Here is a 21515-nt window from a genome sequence, read left to right as displayed (position 1 = left end):
TAAGAATCGGCCGGAAATTCCCATTATTAACATAAGTCAATATCATATGCTTCTCTCCACAAATTATTTACCACAAGAGTTATATGGGGGAAAACAAAAGCCAAGTGAAGTAAGTAAGAGGAAAGTTTTTAATGTGAAGAGCAGCGCTTTTCAACATGCTACTACAACTACTACTTTCAAAATAAATTTCCATTAATTTCTGGCAATGCAATTAAAAATGTAACGCGGACATTCCGGTATCAACGGACAAAATCAGGGGTTACCTGGCAGACAATGCTCAGGGCTTAAAATGGACCACTGCACATGCTCACTAGAGGCGGAACTGCTCACTAGCAGGGAATACGTTGAATTTAGTTTCAGTGGTACAGTTTGTGACAGAGACATGGATTGTCAACATTAACTGCGGTGTATTCGTTTACGTTGGGCCGGGCAGTGTAGACGTAGAGCTCGCTTTTAACGTCGCAGTAACTTCAGAAATTCGACAAAATGGTGAGTTACTGCCTCTCTTTTGCAAAAAACAAAGGCAGGGGCTAGGTGCTAAGCTAATGCTGGCAAGGCATTAACAGTTGTGATATCAGGAAGTGTCCACCTGCGCTTGCCTTCACCTGGTTTCTGTCAGCATAGCATGCAAGCTAACAGGCCGAGTAATAGCACAAGATGTGAAAAGGCTTGTCACACTGTAGTGCTGTGAATCAGCGTATGGCTTGTGTAATTTTAGCTCTATCTAAATGACATTTAGTAATGTTAGAATTGAGGATGTCACTGATCATTAAAAATTTGAATGAGGTTAATTACCGAGCTTCGTCGTCGCAGGTAAAGAGTGTAGCCCTCTGTTTTAGTCAGTGTCCGTTAACTAGCTGGCAGTTACTCAGCTGCGTTTCTGTAACTGCCTACCAAACTGCAGCCTGAATATAGTGAATTGATTATATCAGAAGGCACAGTAACTGTTACGTGCGAAGATTTTTTCATATTTTTTCTTGAATCACTGTGAAGATTTATTTACTTTATTTTACTTTTTTTATTTTTACTACATCGTCACAAGTATGTGGCCATATAGTGTTTGTAAATGGCCACTAATGCTCTATGTAATTCAACCGTCTATAATGATAGTTGTAGCTGGCAGGTATACTCAGATGCAACTAATTGACATTAATTTTCTAAGTTGGTGAAAAGACAAGACCGCTTGACTGTTGTTTGAGTTAAGATATATGTATGGCATTTACTCTCAGTTTAGAAGTTTGTTTTTTGCAAGAAAGATGACAAAGAAGACATCACACTTAAAAATAAGTCTCTTTTTTTAACGATCAAAGTGCTCAGACAGGTTGCAACAGGCAGTGCCATCATTGTAATTCTTCAAAGCGGATTAAATATGTCTGAAACAGACTCCGCTACAGTGCAGAGCTGTCAACCGTATCAATCATCAGTCAGGTATAAAAACACTAGTAGTTGAGACTTATCAGTAGCTTGTCAATATTGCCACTTTTGAAAATTATTGAGTAATGTTAAGTATAAAATAATATATTTAGTTTTATAAAGAATAAAAATAATATGATAGCTTAATAAATGTTAACTGAATCGGCAGCTTTCTAAAACTAAAGTTAAAATGAAAAGCTAAAGTGAGGAAGAAGTTGACTGTAACTGTAACTGACTGATTTAAATCCCGGGAAGACCCCAACAACAGGAAACTGAATTCTTTTATCCAAAAGGTTGTTTGCAGATGATGTCACGTAGAGTTGGGCGGTATCCAAATTTTGATACCGTCAAACTTTCCCCACATTTTTCGGGGGTACACGGTATTACCGTGACTAATTAAAAATCACTTTGCAGGGCAGTGTGACGTGTGCACAGTTCAGACGGTCAGTGCTCACGCTAAGAAACACCAGTCCTAACTTGTAGCATACCAGACTGACGGGGAGAAACTCAGCTAAAAGCCTCTACCAAGCATTGCCACCCAAACGAAACATAATTCATACCCCACGAAATTATGCGCATGTAAGGAAAACACGAAAATAATGCACGTCAAAGGTACGGCATCTGCTGATTTCACCACTTCACGCAAACCTCAAAAGCCCAGTATCATATGAAAGCAGAGAGTCTGATGATCACGAAGATGTCTGCCTCCTCACTGTGCGACGAAAACTCGGCGAGCTAGCAGCCACAGAGTAGCAGAAAAAAAACTTCGCTAAACCATAAAGTATGTTTTACCTTCGCTGTTTTGTGGTCAAAAGTTATATTCCAGCCCGAAAAAAAGCTGCTAATGTCTCCTATGACTCTGTGGTCTCTCTATGGTCCTGCTTGTGAGGAGGTGGTTTCTAGAGTGGAGGGAGTGCTCTTCATGCAATAACCTATCTCTGGGGTTACTTCCTTCTGGATCATCATTAGTGTGTCTATGGTGAATGTGGGTGGGTTGCTGAGCTATTGACCGGTGTAACTATGCAGTTAGGTTCACTGCTCCGTTTCATGAATGAGCAGAGCGCTCACAGAGGACTCTGCTGAGCAGCCCAAAGTGTTATTTTACTGTTTTATTTGCATTTCGTCCTTTTATGAGAGCTAAGAACAATAGCAAGCAGAAAAAGGCTGAAAAACTGTTTTCAGCAGAGGAGTTTCTCTGTATGCTTGGATGAGATAACGGTACTCTGCTCAGATGTGCCTAAATGAGCACCTGGACATGCCTGTGTTAAAACAGGTATGACTGCTCAGGTTCATTCTTAGCATGTACTTTTGCACAGTCACCTTTTTCTCGAGTAAAAATTCAACCAGATACATTGAACGGAGTAGACTTCATTTTTGTTATGATGCTACAATTATGTTAGCCCCCATACGCAGCATTTTTTTAATGATGGTAATGAAACTGATACCGTTGCTATTTTTAGATACCGCGGGATACCTTATGACCGCCCAACCCTAATGTCACGTCATACTTTTGTTGTTGTGCAAACTGCAGGTGGAGGGTCATACGTGATTTTCTGCATACAAAATATTATAACATACACTCACAATGCCTATGTTTTGCATCGTTTACGGTTGCTCAGATCAATCAAATCAAGAAACCAGAAGGAGCTTTTGTTGAGTACCAAATGCAGTTGTTCATAAGGGTGGAAAATGCAAGAAATTGAATGAAAAACAGCTGAAAAAAATGCCTTGTTAACTGTCAGCTATTGTTTTAATGATATATTTAAAATCATGGCTACAAGCAACACAAATAACACTTGTTAAATCAGCCTGTTTCACATAAGACAGCTGAACATAAATAACATACCCTGTCTTGTTTCAAGACAATCCATGTCTTTAGTGGTATTTCACCAGACCTTTACAGGTGGTTAACCTAACAACCGTAACATAAATGTCATTCAGCACCACACCACTGAAAGTTTGCTGCTAGGGTAATCCACATTAAATTGGTGTTAATAGTTTCATCTAAAACAGGTAAACGTAAATAATGTACCCTGTCTTGTTGAGCAACAATCCATGTCTTTCTTTAGTGGCATTTTACTGGGTTTTGTGAATGATTAACCTAGCAAACAACTGTCACGTAAACATGACAGCACAGCAGCGCTGAAAGTTTGCTGCTTAGTTAATCCACCGGACAATAAAAGATATGCACCCTTGAAAAAAATGAAACAACAGTCATCCCAGAGCACTTTGGTACTGTGGTTGTGGACCCAACCGCTAACAAAGTTTTGTGTCTCCACTTTCACGCGTTTTATATAGTAGAACAACATCTGAATGAGCAGATAGTTGTTATATCTACTGCCTCAGTAGCAGCAAAACTTCCAGTTCAGCTGAAACATCGCTCCTCTTAATAACGTAGAGATCACATCCACCATATGTTCTGATTTTCTGTGTGTACCTTTCTCTCATAATTTCATAACTAGTCCAGTAAGAACTTTCCTTGATCTCATCCATTGCAGCTTTCATTTCTGGCCTTCTGTGTGAATTTAATGTCAAGTGACTGCAAACAACCTATTCTAATAATGTAGAAACAAGATAAATTTGTAATTATGCTGGGTACAATCATATCGTATTAATACTATGTAGAGCAAAAATACATAGCATAGCATAATTTCTAGAAAATAATTAAAGGAAGAGTTTAGTTACATATGCCCCTAAAATTTTTCATCCCCAGTGGGCCTGTCTTTGTATAACCAGTTTTGTTTGTAACATGACAGTGCCTTCAAAACCAGCACCATTAAGACATGTTTTTCCCAGTTTGCTTTGGAAGAACTTGACTGGCCTGAACACTGTGTACAGAGCCCTATCTTCAGTCCCATCCAGTACCTTTGGGGAAAAAAATGTAATGCAGACTGTGAGCCAGAACTTATCATCTAACAGTAGTGTTAGACCTCTTTAATGCCCTTGTGTCTGAATAAGAGATAATCCCTGCAGGCAGGTTCCAACATCTGGTGGAAAGCATGAAATCAGAAGAGTTGAGTTTGTCATAGCATCAATGCTGATGCTGTCAGAATTCCATGTTAAACTGTCACATATGGCTGAAATGTTTGGCAGTCACCATAATTTTGGCCATGTAATGTGTCTTATAGTGATTTTTGCCTTAATTCAGTGTGACAGACTGTAGTACAGTAGCTTTTGGTCAACTTAAGGTCTTAACACACTTAAGGCCTTTACACTAAACAAATAGAATTGTTTTAAAATAACTCCTCAGACAATATTTATATATCCTCCTTCCAAGTATCCAGCTGCTCTAAAACAAACATGAGTCACACCTGCCATATTGTCGCTTTGTCATTAAGACCACAGAGAGTGGAAGACTGGTAGCAGGCAGGTCTAAGTAAGGATAACCAGTAGGTGGTACAGTATGTGTGAGCTGTAGAGTTTTATTAAAGCTGTAATCATCTCAGCATCACCACAATACGTGTTTCATTCAGGGTTGCCTCAAGTTTTTGCCTTTGGGGAAAAAAATGCACTTATATTGTAGGTTGTCATCAGTTTATGTAAGGTTACTGGGTTTGTTTCCTCTAGCTGCAGTACATGTTGTTTGTGTGTGTGTGTGTGTGTGTGTAATAGGTTTCAATAGTTACAATAGGTTTCTCAGAGCTTGTTGTTGCAGGTATTAGCTGAGGGGTTGACGGTTGTGTGGACTATAAAATTAAAACAGTGAGTTTAATGTCAGCCCACTTTGACCTCAGTCCTGTGCAGTTGTATGGGAGACTCAACAGACTGCTACAGCTGACAAGGTGAGGGCCATGCGATTGACAAAGACAGCCAAGGCTGTCAGTGGGCTGGCTTTCTGCAGCGCCACATTAAAGAATCTCTTGCAGTTCTGTTATCGCAAAATTTTCCTCAAATTCTTGGGTCTGTCACCCAGCTAAACTTAACAAAAGTTGTGTTCAGAATGTCTATTGAAAAAGGAACTAATAAAAAATTATATAAAGGAAGAGGGCATAATTCAGTGCCATTGTAATTATGGCATTATATCATTCACATCATTCATAACTGGAATAAAGTCCACATTGGCTATTGATAAATAGAAATTTATTGAGGCATCATGTGCTAAAATCAGTGGTGCAGTAACAATGAGTGATATGCATATTATGAAGACAATTCGATTCAATATACCTTTATTTGTCCCGCAAGGGAAAATTCCAAAACAGTTTACAATCAACAATTAGGAGTCAGTATATTGAAAAACAGTACTGGGCTTATTAAAACTGTGAACTGAATGTATGATTTTTCCACAAAATCCTGTCTGATTTTGTTTAAATGTGAACTATTAATTGTTATAGTTATAATTTAGTGATAAGATAAAGTCTACAGATGCAGCAGCTTCGAAATTCCCCTCCCAGCCAGAGGCCATCCAGCTCCCAGCCGGCTGCCAGCCAGCTACCCCCCCTCCTCTTGGGGGTGTGCCCAGAATCCACTATAAACACGCCTCTTCATTCAATTGCAGGGTGTCACCAGGAGATGGTGTGTCCCTCACAGGAACACATCTCAAGGGCAAAGATTTTTACTCTACTACATTCATCTGCTTTAGTAGGCTTATTTGTAGTTAGGCAGTCACAGTTACTCAACTATTTTACGTTGATTATTTAAATCAACTTATGAAATATTTCTCGCACAAAGTCTTAAAAAAGTCATAAATGTGTGTTTCCATCAGCCTGTTTTAATGCATATTTTCGATTTGCAAACAGGAAATTCCTAAGTTTTTCTCTTACAATATACTGTATGAATTTTTTTGTGATTGTTGCGATCAAAAAAAACAAACTCATGTAAAAAAGTTGTATATAATCACTTCCTATATGATAATAAGCATACTTCACATTACAGAAACAGTCGAGAAGCATCAGCTCAAAGTTACGAAATCATGTGGCGGAGATTTGGCGCAGTTGGTAGAGCGTCCGCCCCATGTATGAAGTTCTCTGTAGCGGCTACGGGTTCGATTTCCTCTTTCAGCCCTTTGCTGCATGTCATCTTCCCTCTCCTGAACCACTTTTATGGCTGCTCCTCAGCTGTCCGATACACTAAAGGCCAAAAAGCCCAAAACATAACTTTGAAAAAAAAAAAAGTTACAAAATCATTCCTGAGTCATAAAAGTGATGTAGCTTTACAAAACAGCCTGTGACTCCAAGAATAAACAGGCTCCATCTGTTTACATAGAGTTTGCTTTTGATAATTATCAACAAAAATGATGACCTAATTTTACTTTACATGCGCTGGAACAGAGACAGAGCTGCAGTAGCAGAGCGCGTCATCTGGAGATTCCAGGGCTCGCCTATGTTTTCTGCAACAGGCGCGCGGCTCTCGGCAAAAATAGACCAGGAAGCGGCCAGTAGACAGTCATATTAGTATTGGTTGAATATGCGCTAATTTTTGCGATTGCAAGATTTCCTGGTCGGACTGATAATATACATTTTGATGCATGAGGGAGGTGGGAAAGTTGGCTTATCCATAAATGTAATTAAGTGTAATGGAAACATTTAGTGAAGTCTATAAAGTAGCCAGCGACACAATATTAATATCTGTGGCACAAATTGATTTTTAATTACTGGAGGTACGCTCTCCCCTCAGCCCTCCACCTATTTTACTGGCCATAGCTAGTCTGTGGGACAGTGGGGGCTGGGAGCCTGTTTGGCTGGCGACCATCCATTGAGTTAGAACAAAGGATACACTGTAATGCAAATAATGACTTTTCAGCCAACAACGCAGCCGGCTCGACACTACACATGCCTGACAGAGTGACAGTCAGGAGAACATCATGACGCCCGTGGTGATGATGCGCGATGTGTCAGTGAAACTACAGGTTTACTCAGCTCTGAAATGTGCCGGGAGTTAATCGCTTCAAATGCACAAATGCAGTGAAGTTCACAAACCACCAACAGTTTATAGAATAGGATGGACTGTCTATCAGTGGCCATTAGAGCAGCTCTCTAATAATTAAAATAGATGTCACACTGTGCGGAAGAGCTTTATAAGTTAACAAGAGATTTGGCCACAACAGCTGAAATGTAAACTTCTGTGATGCAAAACTGTGTTTGCTTTTGATGTCTAAGTGTGAAGCGTTTTAAATCATGTGCATCTTCTTTGTACTCAGAAGCACATCAAGAATGCATTTTTTACTCCGGAAATTATGAAAAATCAACAAAATATCACAGCCTAGAGAAGGATCACAAACTTTTCAATGTCTAATGTCAATTTACTAGTCGCCTTTATATTTATTTATTTACGTGCATAACATGCTGTCTGCCACCAGCTTTGTGTGGCAGTACTTCAAAATATGAAACAATGAAACAATTGGATTTATACTTTATCCAAAATCGGGGTGAAATATTGCATGCCACGGATTAGATAGATACAGAAATCATCATCTGAGAAATACTCATGATACTGATTTCACTGTTTATTGGCCGTTTTCATGTGTGTGTGTTAACTGATTGGTCAATAAAAACAAGTAGATTGGCCCATCTACATTGGCCCTTTATGCCCCACTACATTGTTTTTTTTCATTGGTCTGATTGGCCCATGAGGATTATTCATGATTGAATGTAGGTGTCGTGCGGGGGATGAGGCTCGCTGGCTGCGGAGGGAGAGTTGATGTTGTAGTAAGAACCTGTCTGCCTGGTCTAACATGATGATGAATGTTGAACATTTCTGTTTCCCAAAAAAACATTTATTTGACGTGCAGCGGCACAATATTAATATCAAACACGCGTGCACAACGCCTGACGTAAAAAAAATGCATTCTTGGTGTGCTTCCGAGTACTATGTTTTCCCGCGACTATAACTTTTTTTTAATAGTTACTGTTTATATTCATTGTGTGAACAGTATGAAAAAAGAGACAGAGACACAGAGAGGAGGACACAGACAGTCACACAGACAGAGTGATGAAAAAGATCAGTGATAATTAACTACAGTATATTAAGCCTATGATGCTGAACATCACAGTGCGCAGTGCGAGCCGTCTGCTGCGCTCCGCAGCCGCCTGTGAAGGCGAACGAAATGTGGAACCTTTCAGCTCAATGACATGACTTTGAAAGCACCAAGTGACTTGTTTTAATGAATTTCGTTAGATTAAAATATGTAGAACTGTAAAATATCACTTCCATGAGGCTGTTCAGTCAGACATTAACAGATCACAGGCTGAAATTGGCTTTTCATCCTCCCGTCCCTCCCCCTTCAGCGCACTGTAAATGATTTCTGTCCAGTAATATACAGTACACACACATCCAGGACTCTGCGTATTGCTGGTAACCACATCAAATAGCGACCCGCAAATCTAAAATGCGCTACAAACAGGAAACCCACCAACTGAAAAGCAGAGAGGCTCCGCGAATCAGGCAGAGTATTAAACATTTAACTGTTAAGCAGTTCAGAATGCTAGAAAAACGCGACGCACAACTTCTGTCATTCATGATTAATTTTCTGGGCACAAATCACTCGGCATGCGGAGATACGCTGGGAGCCTCTCCAAAGGTGGAGAGAGATGTGGAGGAAAAGGCAGGATTGGCAGATGAGCAGATCCAAGTTTGTGAACGAGCACTACAATAATGTGGATGATTAAGCATAATTATATTTAAAAAACTGCACAGGGTGCTCTACTAGACAAGCAGTTTTTCTTACAGCAGTGGAGGCTATGTGCAGATCTAATGAACGACTCAGCAAAGCTGACACAGTAACCAATTATAATGACTGCTCCTCCTGGTGGACTGATCGAGCAAGTGCAGGTAGTTTCCGCAAATGGAGCTTAGGGGCGTTACGAGTTTGCCCCGCGCCGATGACGTCATCGCGGGGGATCTCATTACAGTCACGAACCCGCCTACTGCAGAGCAGGGACCGGTCACAGACCCGCCAGGGCCCCAGCACGAGATTAGGGGAATTTCAAGGCCGCTACATCTGTATAAATGGGCTGTGGCTGATCAAGGTAAATTTGATCAAGTTTCAGCACCCACGCAACTATTGGCGTTTGAGTCTGAGATTATAAGGGCACTCACAAACATTACTTAAAACACTATTTGCGTATTAAACATAAAACCCACTGATGGGTAACTTTTCAAGACAAGAGTCACTTCTAGTCGCTAGATAAACTACAGACACACAGCGACAGTGACCCGCCACGAGAAAACCAGCAACAAGTTGGCCCGGCACAAATTGTGTAAACAAGGAAAAATCGATTTAAAAAAAAAAACAAAAAACTGTCATTTTAATTTTTTTTTTGCAGAATATGTAAGTTGAAATCATGAAGAAGCCACTCCATGTTTCAAATAACAGTATTGGGGGCCTTAAAACCATAAACTTTGTATTTGAATTTGGGTTGTTTTACTGGAAATTCTCTGTCCTAGTTAGGGGTGTGGCAATTCAACAGTAAATTAGCAGACCGGCTTTCTTTGGCTATTCACGGCCAGTCACGTGCTTCTGTTTTTTTTTTTTGTTTTTTTTCGGCCAATCAGCTGCATATTAAAAGGGAACCACATGGCTACTTATGTAGCCGCATAATAATCCAATCCCCTTTCTCCACATAGAAAAAGACCGATAGAAATAAACATATGAACGGAGCAGAGAGATGCCAGTGGGAGAGTAGAGCGAGAGCACGCCAACTTACCGCAGCAAATTACCGATAGTGAAATAAACCCCGCGACTTGAAGTCCGTCGGTAGCAGAAGGATCTCCTTTGTCAGGAACATCAGCAGCGGGACTCAAGGAGGATCAAATACTTCCGTAGAGTTTCCCGGGAGCAGCCAGCGTCGGTGGAGTTAAGAACGACGCGGTCCGACTGACGCCAATCCTGACCATCTCTGACTGACTGACAGAGTGTCTCGTGGCTGGTCACATATTATACAGATACTGAATATTAAATTGTTGGATACATAAAGTGTTTTGTCTGTACCATCATACTAAAACACACATTATTGTATTGTAAAGCATTCATCAAACCAATAACTAACCACAGTCAATATACAGTGGTGGAAAAAGGTTTTCAGACACCCCATGCATTTCTGGAATATTGCATTAAGAGTCACTCTTAGGTTTTCAAGTGCAATTTCTTTTAGTACAGTCACAGGCAAAATACTAAACAAATCCTAAAAAAAGCCATTAAAAACTAAAAATTGATTGGTTCCATAAAAATACAAAAGAAATTTTGAGTATGGGGTCATTTTGGCACCAGTGATCCACTAATGAAGGTCATGCTTTTTATTAAAAGACACAATTTTTGTTGCCGTGCTTCATGTCTATATAAAGCAGTCCTTCAGCAGTTGGATACACTCTGCAGAAATACAGACAAACCAACAGCTTGGAAGACAAACCAAGATCTTGGTGTCCAAGGGTTTCTTCAGCAAGAAATGACCACACCCTGATCCGCATGTGCAGGGAAAACTGCTGAACGACATCACAGGAGCTTCAGCAGCAGTGGTCAAACCAAACTGGTGTCCAGTGTTCCACCTGCACTGTACGTGGCTGACTTTTAGATCATGGCTTAAGGTCCTACAAGGCTGTCAAGAAGCCCGTGATCAATGAGAAACAGAGGTTATCCTGGCGTCGTTGGGCCCAAGCACACAAGAAGTGGACAGCCAGGAACTATGAATTAGGGATCGACCAATTATCGGCCTCGCCGATAATATTGGCCGATATTCGGCATTTTTTTGATCATCTGCATCGGCTGTTTTTTCCACCGATAACCGATAAAATTAATTAATGTCTTTTTAAACTCTCCTTTGGCTCCAATGCAGCCATCTCTACGCTTGAAGTCACCATTCTTGGCTGTGTAACAAAGTCCCGCCCACAGCCCTCACTGATTGGCTACATGGCACAAGTGAGTCAGTGACAGCCAATCAACACTGAAGCCTCTACATGCAGTGCCACATACAAGGAGAAGCAGACGACTGCTCCAGTGATCCAGCGGAGGCAAGACAACAGAGTCACTCGAAGTTGCAATAAATGATGAAGTTTTAAAAATACTACAACCTTATGATCAATTTCAGTGATAACATGCAAGCCCAGAGTTGATATTTCACCGACCTACTTGTCTAATCACATCAAGCATATGACGAAAAAAAAAAAAAAAAAAGAAGGAAAAGACGTAACCAAGTGAACATGACCTGAAGCTCCTTACTTAATAAAAAAAAAAAAAAAGGCATAACGACATACCGGTAGGTAGACTATAGCAAGTATAAGGGAGGAAACCCTGCTGAATTCCGCTGTTTGGCTCTGGAGATGAAACTGTTCACAACTTCAACAAGGCATATTTCATGATGACCCACCGTTACGTTATACCTGCTGCAACCGCTTTATAGCTGTGGTCAGACGCACAACAATAATATAGGCCCTTTCGGTTACCATTACTTTGTGGGAATAATAAATCTCCTAACGTGTCTCAGCCCGTGGGGTGGCTCCTGGTTTATCAATAAGCAACACCGGAGGTGATTCTAGCCTATAAGTTGAACAGTACTGCACGTTAACGTGTCTTTGTTTGTCTACAGTCGCCTCTCCCTCAGCGCTCGTCCTCTCACTACACTATGACGCAGCAACGTAACTACTAGTGTTAAATGATCGTCTTTTTGCCTGTCACTTGTAAATTCCAGGGATATGAGTCAGGCAGAGAGCACACGTCGAGGAGATAATTCTCCGTGTGTTTTATTTTCAATCAGTAAATTTACCGTCACGTCTACAACTCACGTGTGTAATGAAACGCTTTTCCAAGCTCGAAGATATGAAAACTGTGGTGCTGGCGTGTCTCCTGCTGCTGAATTGGGAGTACTAACTCAGACCCAAATTTCAGAACAGTTCAGGTCAGTTTATTTTGTTGATGTTTCAAAAATTCAGGGAGCTGTTTTATTTATTTATTTATTTATTTATTTATTTATTTATTTATTTATTTATTTATTTATTCATTTGATTGAGTTTTAAGAAATGTTGCTGGAAGGCCCCTGCACTTTTTGTTATAAAAATAATTAAACTTAAAGGCATTTCAATGAAGATTTTGTGTTTGTGTTATTTTCCAAAAAGACAAGGTCTTTTTTTCAGTGTACACAAAACAACCAGTATACTGTATTCATTCTAATCCCAGGGGCCCGTTGCACAAAACTAGGATAAGGGATTAAGCCGGGATGTGTTGGTTATCCTGGCTCAACTTATCCGTGATCCGGTTGCACAAAAGCAGGATAGCGGAAAGTGGGATATGTTATGGGATAAGTTAGCATGGAGATTTATTCTGTGGAGCTAGCCTGCTCCAGACCAGGCTAAATTCCAGGATCTATTTAATCTCATCTCTTATCTCAGTCAGCAGTCATCACAAACAGAAACCAACAGTTATTCCACTGCCCACTACACATTGTTATCACATTCAACTAGATCCACGGTCATTATTTAAACATTAACACAAAACATAAGCATCATTAATTTCAATTTCAAGGACCGGGAGAAAAATACATCAAATAATAATAATATACTCAAATAATAAATGTAAAAAAAGTATAAAAATGTAAACAGAGAGAAACCTGAGAACTTTTTTCCTGCAGGTTTAGTGCAGGAAGTTCACAAGCTGATTCACCTTCTGCTGAATAAAATGTTTTCAGATATGTGCAGTGTTTTGTAAACATAACAGAAACTGAGGTAGACTTGACATCTGTAACATACAAACAAACAAACATGATAGACAGTACAGTAAGATTGACTGAACTATATAACCAGCCTAGACATATGAACAACTTTAGTCACTCTTCTTACTCTAAACATACATGAACTATTCAATTATATTTTTATTGCAAGTGTGTTTAAAAAAAAAAAAAAAAAGCATGTGTAAGGTTTATAACCTGGCTTCTCCTCAGTGCTCAGCGGAAGCATGTCTTTAGCTATATGATATGCCGCTGCCTCCATTATGTCTTCATGCCTTTTAGATGATTTGTCATCAGGCACTGAAGCAGATACCTCTGCATGGTGGTCAGCTGCTTGTGCGGTGGTGCTGCGGTTGGCGGATGTTGGCGAATACAGCTGCGCTCCAAACAGTGAGCGTGGCTAAGGTGGTTAAATAAGTTTGTGGTATTACCGGTCTTGGTGGGGACGACAGTCTTGCATAAGTTACAGACCACATTGGTCTGACTACGGTCCGACTTATAAAGTCCAAAAAACTCCATACTGGTGAGCTGACTTTCCCTGTTTTATTGACAATTTCTTCGCTCTCTGCAGTGCTTTCTATTTTTTAACCTACTCCTCACGAAGCATCAAACACAAGACAACGAGATGGCGCAACCAAACTTGATAATGTTACATGATTGGCGTGTTAGCGTCTCTCTCACTGATTAGCGATTACTCCCTACGTTGCTTGGTTACCTAAGAAAGAGTGCCTTTGTTCATGCAACCAACCTTGCTTCGCAACTTCAGGTTTCTTCTGACGAAGAAAAAAAATTATCGAATGTTTTATTGAACGCATTTTTTATTGATATTGATGACGTGTCTATCGCAAGACATATCGCTATCGTTTTATCGCCCAGCCCTACATTTAGGTGTAATTATGTGATATTAAGCACTTGCATTTGATGAACAATAAAAAAGACAACATCTTTGCCACCACTTGTAGTCATTGTTTGAAATTCCTTTATTGGACCATTAATACATTTCCTGAGTTATTGGCCCTGTCATTAATGCTTTCCTGTCATTTTTAATTGTTTCCGTCCCTGTCTGTGCATAGATGCGTTTCATGCTGCTGTTCAGCCGGCAGGGGAAGCTGCGGCTGCAGAAGTGGTACACAGCCACAGCTGAGCGTGACAAGAAGAAGATGGTCAGGGAGCTGATGCAGATAGTGCTCGCTCGCAAACCAAAGATGTGCAGCTTTCTAGAATGGAGGGACCTCAAGATTGTCTATAAAAGGTAAAAACACTAAATCATAAACTGTTGCAATCTTTTCTGCTGGGCAGCTTGAAATGTCCTCCAGAAATATCCATGTCAGTTATTCTTTCATGAGGTACTTTATTTAATATGGTTCTCTTTTTACCATTTTCACATACAATATCGCATGTTACTTAAGATGGTTTTCAACTGCCGAGAGCGTGCAGGAGAGCAACAAAGAGTGGTAAGAGGAAGAGTGGGGTCTGTTTGTGAACGACAAATGATATAACCCAGAGCACATCAGTGTAAAGGAGCAAAGCTGCAGTAGAGACGTAGAGCTGCTAGCTGTTAGCATTCAGGCATTTTACTCTCATGTCATTGCAATAATGGTGTATATTCCCCTGTCAGCCAATGCTTCAGCACTCTGTGAGTTCCTTCATAGTACACTTTCACAGCTGCAGACCTCCCAACCCCCCGTCCCTCCTCCTCATCTCCAGTGACTCATGCTTCCCTGTCTTCTACCTTACAATTACAATTAGTCATTGGCAGACACTTTTATCCAAAGTGACATGCATATGAATGCACACAACGATGGTGCAGCATTGGGGGCAGTTTTGGGGTTCAGTATCTTGAACAAGGATACGTTGGGTCTGCGAAATGCCACACCAGAGAAAATAGCAACCACAAAGGATGCTTACACCTCTTCACCCCAACCCCTGCTGGGCCACTCTGATCACAATCTGGTTCTTCTGCTCCCTGCCTACATACGTATAGTGAATAAACAACCGCTAACCATAAGATATGTGAGTATGACACTGACAGACTGCTTTGACCGACTTTGACTGACTTTGACACTGGGAAGTGCTGTGCAGTCCACTCGTGGAGGACATTGACAATTTAACAACCTGCATCATGGACTTCTGTATGGAAAATAGTGTGCCTACCAAGAAGGTATGCTGTTTCTCAAATAACAAACCCTGGGTGCCTCCAAAACTAAAAGCCCTGCTCAATGAAAAGAGGGTTTTTAGATCAGGGGACAAATGAGCTCAGAAGGGTGCAGAGGGTGCTGAAAAGGGAGAGGCAAAGACAGTGACAGGAGGAAGCTGGAGGAGCATCTCCCCAGAATTAGGGAATGGGCACATGAGCTGAATCTGTTTTTCAAGAGATTTGGTTTTCCCCCTACCGCGACTGCTCAGGGATTATGCAGATCAGCTCTGCAGGGTCATTTGTCACATCATCAACCTGAGCCTTGGTCTGGAGAGAGTTCCAGCACTGTGGAAAACTGTGGACCTAGTCCCAAAGACTGCACCAGTAGAGAGCCCAGTCACTTCAGGCCAGTGGTCTTAACTTCTCAACTGATGAAGGCCATGGAGAAGATCATACTAAGCCATCTCCGACACCTGGTGAGCAGAGAGTTTGACCCCCTACAGTTTGCATATAGACATAGCATTGTTGTGAAAGATGCAGTTTTCTACCTGATTCACCAGTCTTTTTCCCAACCCGAAAACACTGGGAGCACTGTACGGGTCATGTTTTTTTTCCTTCTCCAGTAGGGTTGGGCGGTAACCTGGTAATAAGGTATCCCGCAGTATCTAAAAATAGCAACGGTATCATTTTCATTACCGCCATTGCAAAGGAAAAAGAAAAAAAAAAAAAGGTTCACATATAGCTCTATAGGGGCCTAACGTAATTGGAGCATCATCATAACAAAAAATGAAGCACACTCCGTTCAATGTATCTGGTTGAATTTTTACTTGAGAAAAAGGTGACTGTGCAAAATTCCATACTAAAAAAAAGAACATGAGCAGTTTTACAGGTGTTTTAACACAGGTATGTCCAGGCGCTCATTTAGGCGCGTCTGGGCAGAGTACCATTGTCTCGTCCAAACATATGGAGAGACTCAGTTGAAATGCAAATAAAACAGTAAAATAACACTTCGGGCTGCTCAGCAGAGTCCTCTGTGAGCACTCTGCTTGTTCATGAGACGGAGCGGTGAAACCAACTGCGTGGTTACGCCGGTCAATAGCTCAGCGACCCACCCAAATTCACCATAGAAACACCAATGACAATCCAGAAGTAAGTAACCCCAGAGATAGGTTAGCACTCCATCCACTCTAGAAACCCCTTCCTCTCTGTGTAAACAACCAGGACCTTCATGATTGATCTCCAACTAACACAGAGTCATAGGAGGAGACATTAGCAGCATTTTTTCGAGCTAGAATATAACTTTTGACCACTTTGGCTGTAGCTCGCCAAGTTTTCATCGCACAGTGAAGAGGCAGACATCTTCGTGATCATAAGACTCTCTGCTTTCATATGATACCGGGCTTTTGTGGTTTGCGTGAAGTGGTGAAATCAGCAGATGCTGTATTGACATGCGCTATTTTTTGTGTTTTCATTACATGCACGTATCATTTCGTGGGGTATGAATTATTTTTTGTTTGGGTGGCAATGCTTGGTAGAGGCTTTTAGCTGAGTTTCTCCCCGTCATTGCTATATACTACGAGTTAGGATTGGTACTTCTTAGCTTGAGCATTGATGGTCTGAACTGCACGCGTGTCATGCTGCCCTGCAAAGTGATTTTTAATTAGTAATGGTAACACCGTATACCCCGGAAAAATGTGGGGAAGGTTTGACGATATCAAAATTTGGATACCACCCAACTCTATTCTCCAGTGCTGTCATCACAATCCAGCTATCATTGCTCACGGCAAAGCTGGAAGGAGCTGGAGTAAACTGCCACCTGGCTACATGGACCATTAACTACGTCACAAACAGACCACATTATGTGAGGCTTCACAATTGTGTGTCTGATGTGGTAGTCTGCACCATGGGGGCTCCGCAGGTTACAGAGCTGTCCCCTTTCCTCTTCAACCTGTACACATCAGACTTGTAACACAACACTGACTGAAGTTCTCAGATGATACAGCCATAGTTGGACATGTATTGCAGGAGAATGCATTGGAATACAGGAAAGTCATCACCAGCTTTGTCAAATGGTGTGAACTGAACCACCTGGACATAAACACCATCAAGACAAAGGAGATGGTGATTGACTTTTGCAGGAAGGGGCCCCAGACTAACTAGGGGTGCGCGATCTGCTTTTTTCACCTCCGATACCAATACCTAAGATTTAGTAATCAGCCAATAACGATCCGTTACTGATCCAGAAAAACAGCGCTGAATTACTTAACAAATGGTATGTTTCATTGTGTGAAAAAGACTGGGATCATTCTTTTGTGCATCAGACTTGACTTAAACATTTCTTTCCTGTTTTGTTTTTTAAAAACAAACAGATAAATGCACGGAGTTATGTATTCAATAACTATGCACGAGTACAGTACAGTCTTAAACCAATAGCTTCTCTAGCTTGGTCAAACAACATGTAAAAAAAATATAACAAGTGTAACTGGTCCAGTTAGTGCAATTATGAATATAAAGTGTGCAACAATCTGTCTCCCACTTGCAACGGCATCACTCACAGTGCGCTTTGATAGAAGTCCCTCGTTGACAACCAGCTGCATTGTATGTGCAACGCAGCCTAAACTACGCACTCTCATGCTGTCCATCGCCTTTCGCATGTTGTTGGCGTTGTCCCTCAGAATCACGTGGACTTTACTCGACGTACGTCAAACATTTCCTTCAGGGTAGCTGCGATTGCGTAGCTGGTGTGTGAACCATGGAAGTTTGCAGCATTGAGCATTGCCCTGTGTGGCACGTAACTCTCATCCAGCCAGTGTGCAGTTAAACTTAAAAGTGGCATGGGACATCCTCTCCGTGATTTTTGTTGCCTGCACACTATTAGGTTTAAAATTTTCACCTCTTTCCTTCATCTCCTTCAAAGTTAGCTGCGTCATACCGCCTCCTATTTGTTTATTCAGTTCAATGAACTCAGCGTGCTCCCTGGTGTGAAATCTTTGTAGGTGCTTGATTAAGTTGGTCGTGTTATAACTTATAACCTGTTTTGCCACTGCCCCTCCAAACATTTACTGTGCAGGTATTGCAAGTAGCTGTCGAGTTTGTAGGCTGAGATAGTTTGAAAAAGTTCCAGATAGCCGATCCTTTCGCTCGCTCTATTTTGAAAACAATGTGGTCCACTTTATGTGCGCTTCAGCACTGCATGTTGCTTGCGCATGACGCCACTCACAGCGCCTATAGCATAGTGTTAGACTGAATAGATCGGCCCCGTGTATCGGGTCCATTGTCACCGATGCCCAATCTAGAAATTTCTTCAATATTGGGACCGATACCGATACCAATATCGGATCGATGCATCCCTAAGACTAACACTAAGGTTTTCACGTCTGTGTGTGCGTGCGTAGTGTCTTGAAGTGTGTGTGTATTTTGGCAATTTTTTTTAATTCTCTGCATATAATTGTGTCTTTTTATCTATTGTTGATTTCATTTTTGTATCTTTTTTATTTATTTTGTTCTACTTGTTACTGAGACTGCATGTCTGTCTGTCTGTCTGTCTCTCTCTGTCTCTCTCTGTCTATCTCTCTCTCTCTCACTGCATTTCTGTCTGTCTCTCTCTGTCTGTCTCATTCTCTCTCTCTTGCTCTCCCTCTCTAACCCAACCGGTCGAGGCAGATGGCCGCCCACCCAGAGCCTGGTTCTGCCTGAGGTTTCTGCCTGTTAAAAGGAAGTTTTTCCTTGCCACTGTTGCCAAGTGCTTGCTCATGATGGAATTGTTGGGTCTCTGTAGATAAAAGAGCTCGGCCTGTACCAGCTCTGTATGGAAAGTGTCCTGAGACAACTTTTGTTGTGATTTGGCGCTATACAAATAAAATTGAATTGAATTGAATACTTGTTCTTTTTTCTACCTCTCCTTTTTTATTCTGCTGCTGTAACAGATAAATTTTGACCACCATGGGATAAATAAAATCTAATCTCTTGTCTTATCTTTCAGTTATGGTGTTGGAATTAGTGTCAGCAAATTCTGCCCTCTCTGTAAAATTTGTTTTCTGTTTTGATTTTGACAGACAAATCAAATGATTGCAGGTTAATTTAAAAATTAACGTAGCTTGTGTTTTGTCTCCATTATGTGATGGATCAAGCTTCATCATTGGTGTTAGCTTTATCAAGCCTTAGCTTTCAAATAACGATATCAGGGGAGTTAGCTTTATCAGGGGCTAAACTCATTAGTTGTTGCAGCCCTAATTTAAAATGCTTTATTTTGAACATAATGGTTTTCATACAGTCTTATTCAGCTCAAAATGTTTGAAAACTTTAAGAAGCAATGTGGGACAAAGAGGTGGACTGGTTATAGTGGGACAGAGAGCCTGGCAGGACTGGTTATAATATGAACTGAAAATAGTCAAGCAATGAAGTAATGCTAATGCTAACATGCTGACCTGCAGTGAAATGATTCTTAAATGCATTCTAATGGTGTCTGAGATCTTTTTAATTTGTTATTTGACATGCTAATGTTATCTTAGCATTAATTATTTGAAATCCTTGAAGAATCTCATCATAATGTACACACTCTGGCAGTAGCCCTCGTGGCCCTTTCAAAATTTCCCAAGGGAAAATTGTCTAGTTTTATTTATTGTTGGTCATTTTGTGTTTAATTATCTGAGTTTTGTTATCTTTTCAGGTTAATTCTAGTTAAGCTACATAGAAAAGGACCATTGTATACTTATAACTGATAGTCAGTGATGTGCACTGGCATTTGTTTATACAGATAGAATGTATTCTTGGTTTGGACACCAGGGATTGACATGATGTAATGTTCTACTAGTGTTGGACATTGACTGTAATTGTAGGTGGTCTACAGTTTAACACTAGTGTAATGTATCACCAGTAATTTCCAAAATGTAACACGATAACGTTTACTTTTTACATTTATCTAGGTAAGTACATTTTTACACTAGTAGTGGAAGCTGGGTCCCCCCTCGTAATGAGAAAGCAACAACCTGATTGGCAGTAGCAGCTGATAGTTTGATAGTTTGCAGAAACAAGCGAAGAGTATTTCACAGTAGTATTTATGTAAACTTGAAAGTAGGAATATGAGCTAGTAGATATACTGTAGGTTTGAAAAATTTGCTGTTCTCCACATTGTGTCAATAACAACTGAGGCTTAAAGTTTAATAATGCAGTCTGAGTAATGTAGTAATTGTTAGTTTGAGAGGTAAAATCTCCTGGTCAAAACAGTCCAACACAAGTATTTGTAGATGTCCCCCAGTAGCATCCAACAGTAAAATCCTTTACCTGTTGTTTGCTACATCTAGTGGCAAATGGATGAACTGCAGCTTAACACTTTTAACTTTGGTGTCATGCAGACACAGTGATTGTTGCTTCATATACATGCATGTATTTACTTTGTTAAATATGTGTTATAGTCTTGTTTTCAACTCTGCCACAGAGAATAATTCGTTAGTTGTAATTACATTGACTTGTTTTTGTCTCATGCAGGTATGCCAGCCTTTATTTCTGTTGTGCGATTGAAGAACAAGACAATGAGCTGATCACACTGGAAGTCATCCACCGATTTGTAGAGCTGCTGGATAAGTACTTTGGCAGTGTAAGTCATAGATCTCTGAATCTCTCTGTGTTGTTCCTGATGTATTTGCTCTCTCTTATTTTAGCTGATTTCACACCGCTAAGCTGGAGCTGTTTTCTCATGTGAACTCTTGGCAATGTCTGGAGAATCAGGCGTGGACATGGTCCTGAGTTGCCCTTTCACACATTTAGCACACAACAGGAGAAAGTCCATGCCTGACATGTTCTCACCTACTAGAAATATGCTATAGGTCAGTTGTTGCACCTGGGTAGAGCATGCAGGAGGAGGTGGAAGAGGACTCATTTACAATAATGACTGTTTTTATGTTGTGTATAGTGGCATGCAAAAGTACCCTTTGTCCAAATTTCTGTTGCTGTTACCAGAGCTAAGTGAGTGAAAGATGACCTCATTTCCAAAAGTCATGAAATATAAAAATGACACATTTCTTTAATGTAATAATACAAATATTACTTTTTTAGTTTCATCATTTACTGCATCAAAATAACAAAAAAAAGGGGGGCGGGGGATGAGCTTCCACATTGAACAGACGTAGGTCCTGACAGCTCCCGTTTTCTTTCAATTATCCATCCATCCATCCATCCATCCATCCATCCATCCATCCATCCATCCATCCATCCATCCACCGATGGATCCGAGCCACCTCAGCTGACTCCTCTCAATGTGGAGGAGCAGCGACTCTACTCTGATCTCCTCCCGGGTGACAGAGCTCCTCACCCTA

The 21515-nt window shown here is 40.8% G+C and overlaps 1 protein-coding gene across 1 annotated transcript in view; it reads left to right on the top strand.

Annotated features, from left to right (window-relative positions):
- The first annotated feature begins 309 nt into the window (after positions 1–309).
- Positions 310–21515, top strand: part of ap1s1 (adaptor related protein complex 1 subunit sigma 1) — a 34805-nt gene continuing 13599 nt past the window's right edge. Inside the window, exons 1-3 of the mRNA XM_070993495.1 lie at positions 310–489; positions 14138–14316; positions 20689–20797. Coding sequence (XP_070849596.1) covers positions 487–489; positions 14138–14316; positions 20689–20797 — 291 coding nt within the window. The 5' untranslated portion in view covers positions 310–486. The remainder of the gene's footprint in view (positions 490–14137; positions 14317–20688; positions 20798–21515) is intronic.

Source organism: Chaetodon trifascialis, chromosome 23 (genome assembly GCF_039877785.1).
Source record: "Chaetodon trifascialis isolate fChaTrf1 chromosome 23, fChaTrf1.hap1, whole genome shotgun sequence".
NCBI classification, from domain to species: Eukaryota; Metazoa; Chordata; class Actinopteri; order Chaetodontiformes; family Chaetodontidae; genus Chaetodon; species Chaetodon trifascialis.
Note: the sequence above shows the minus strand (reverse complement) of the source record. Positions and strands in the feature narration are given on the sequence as shown.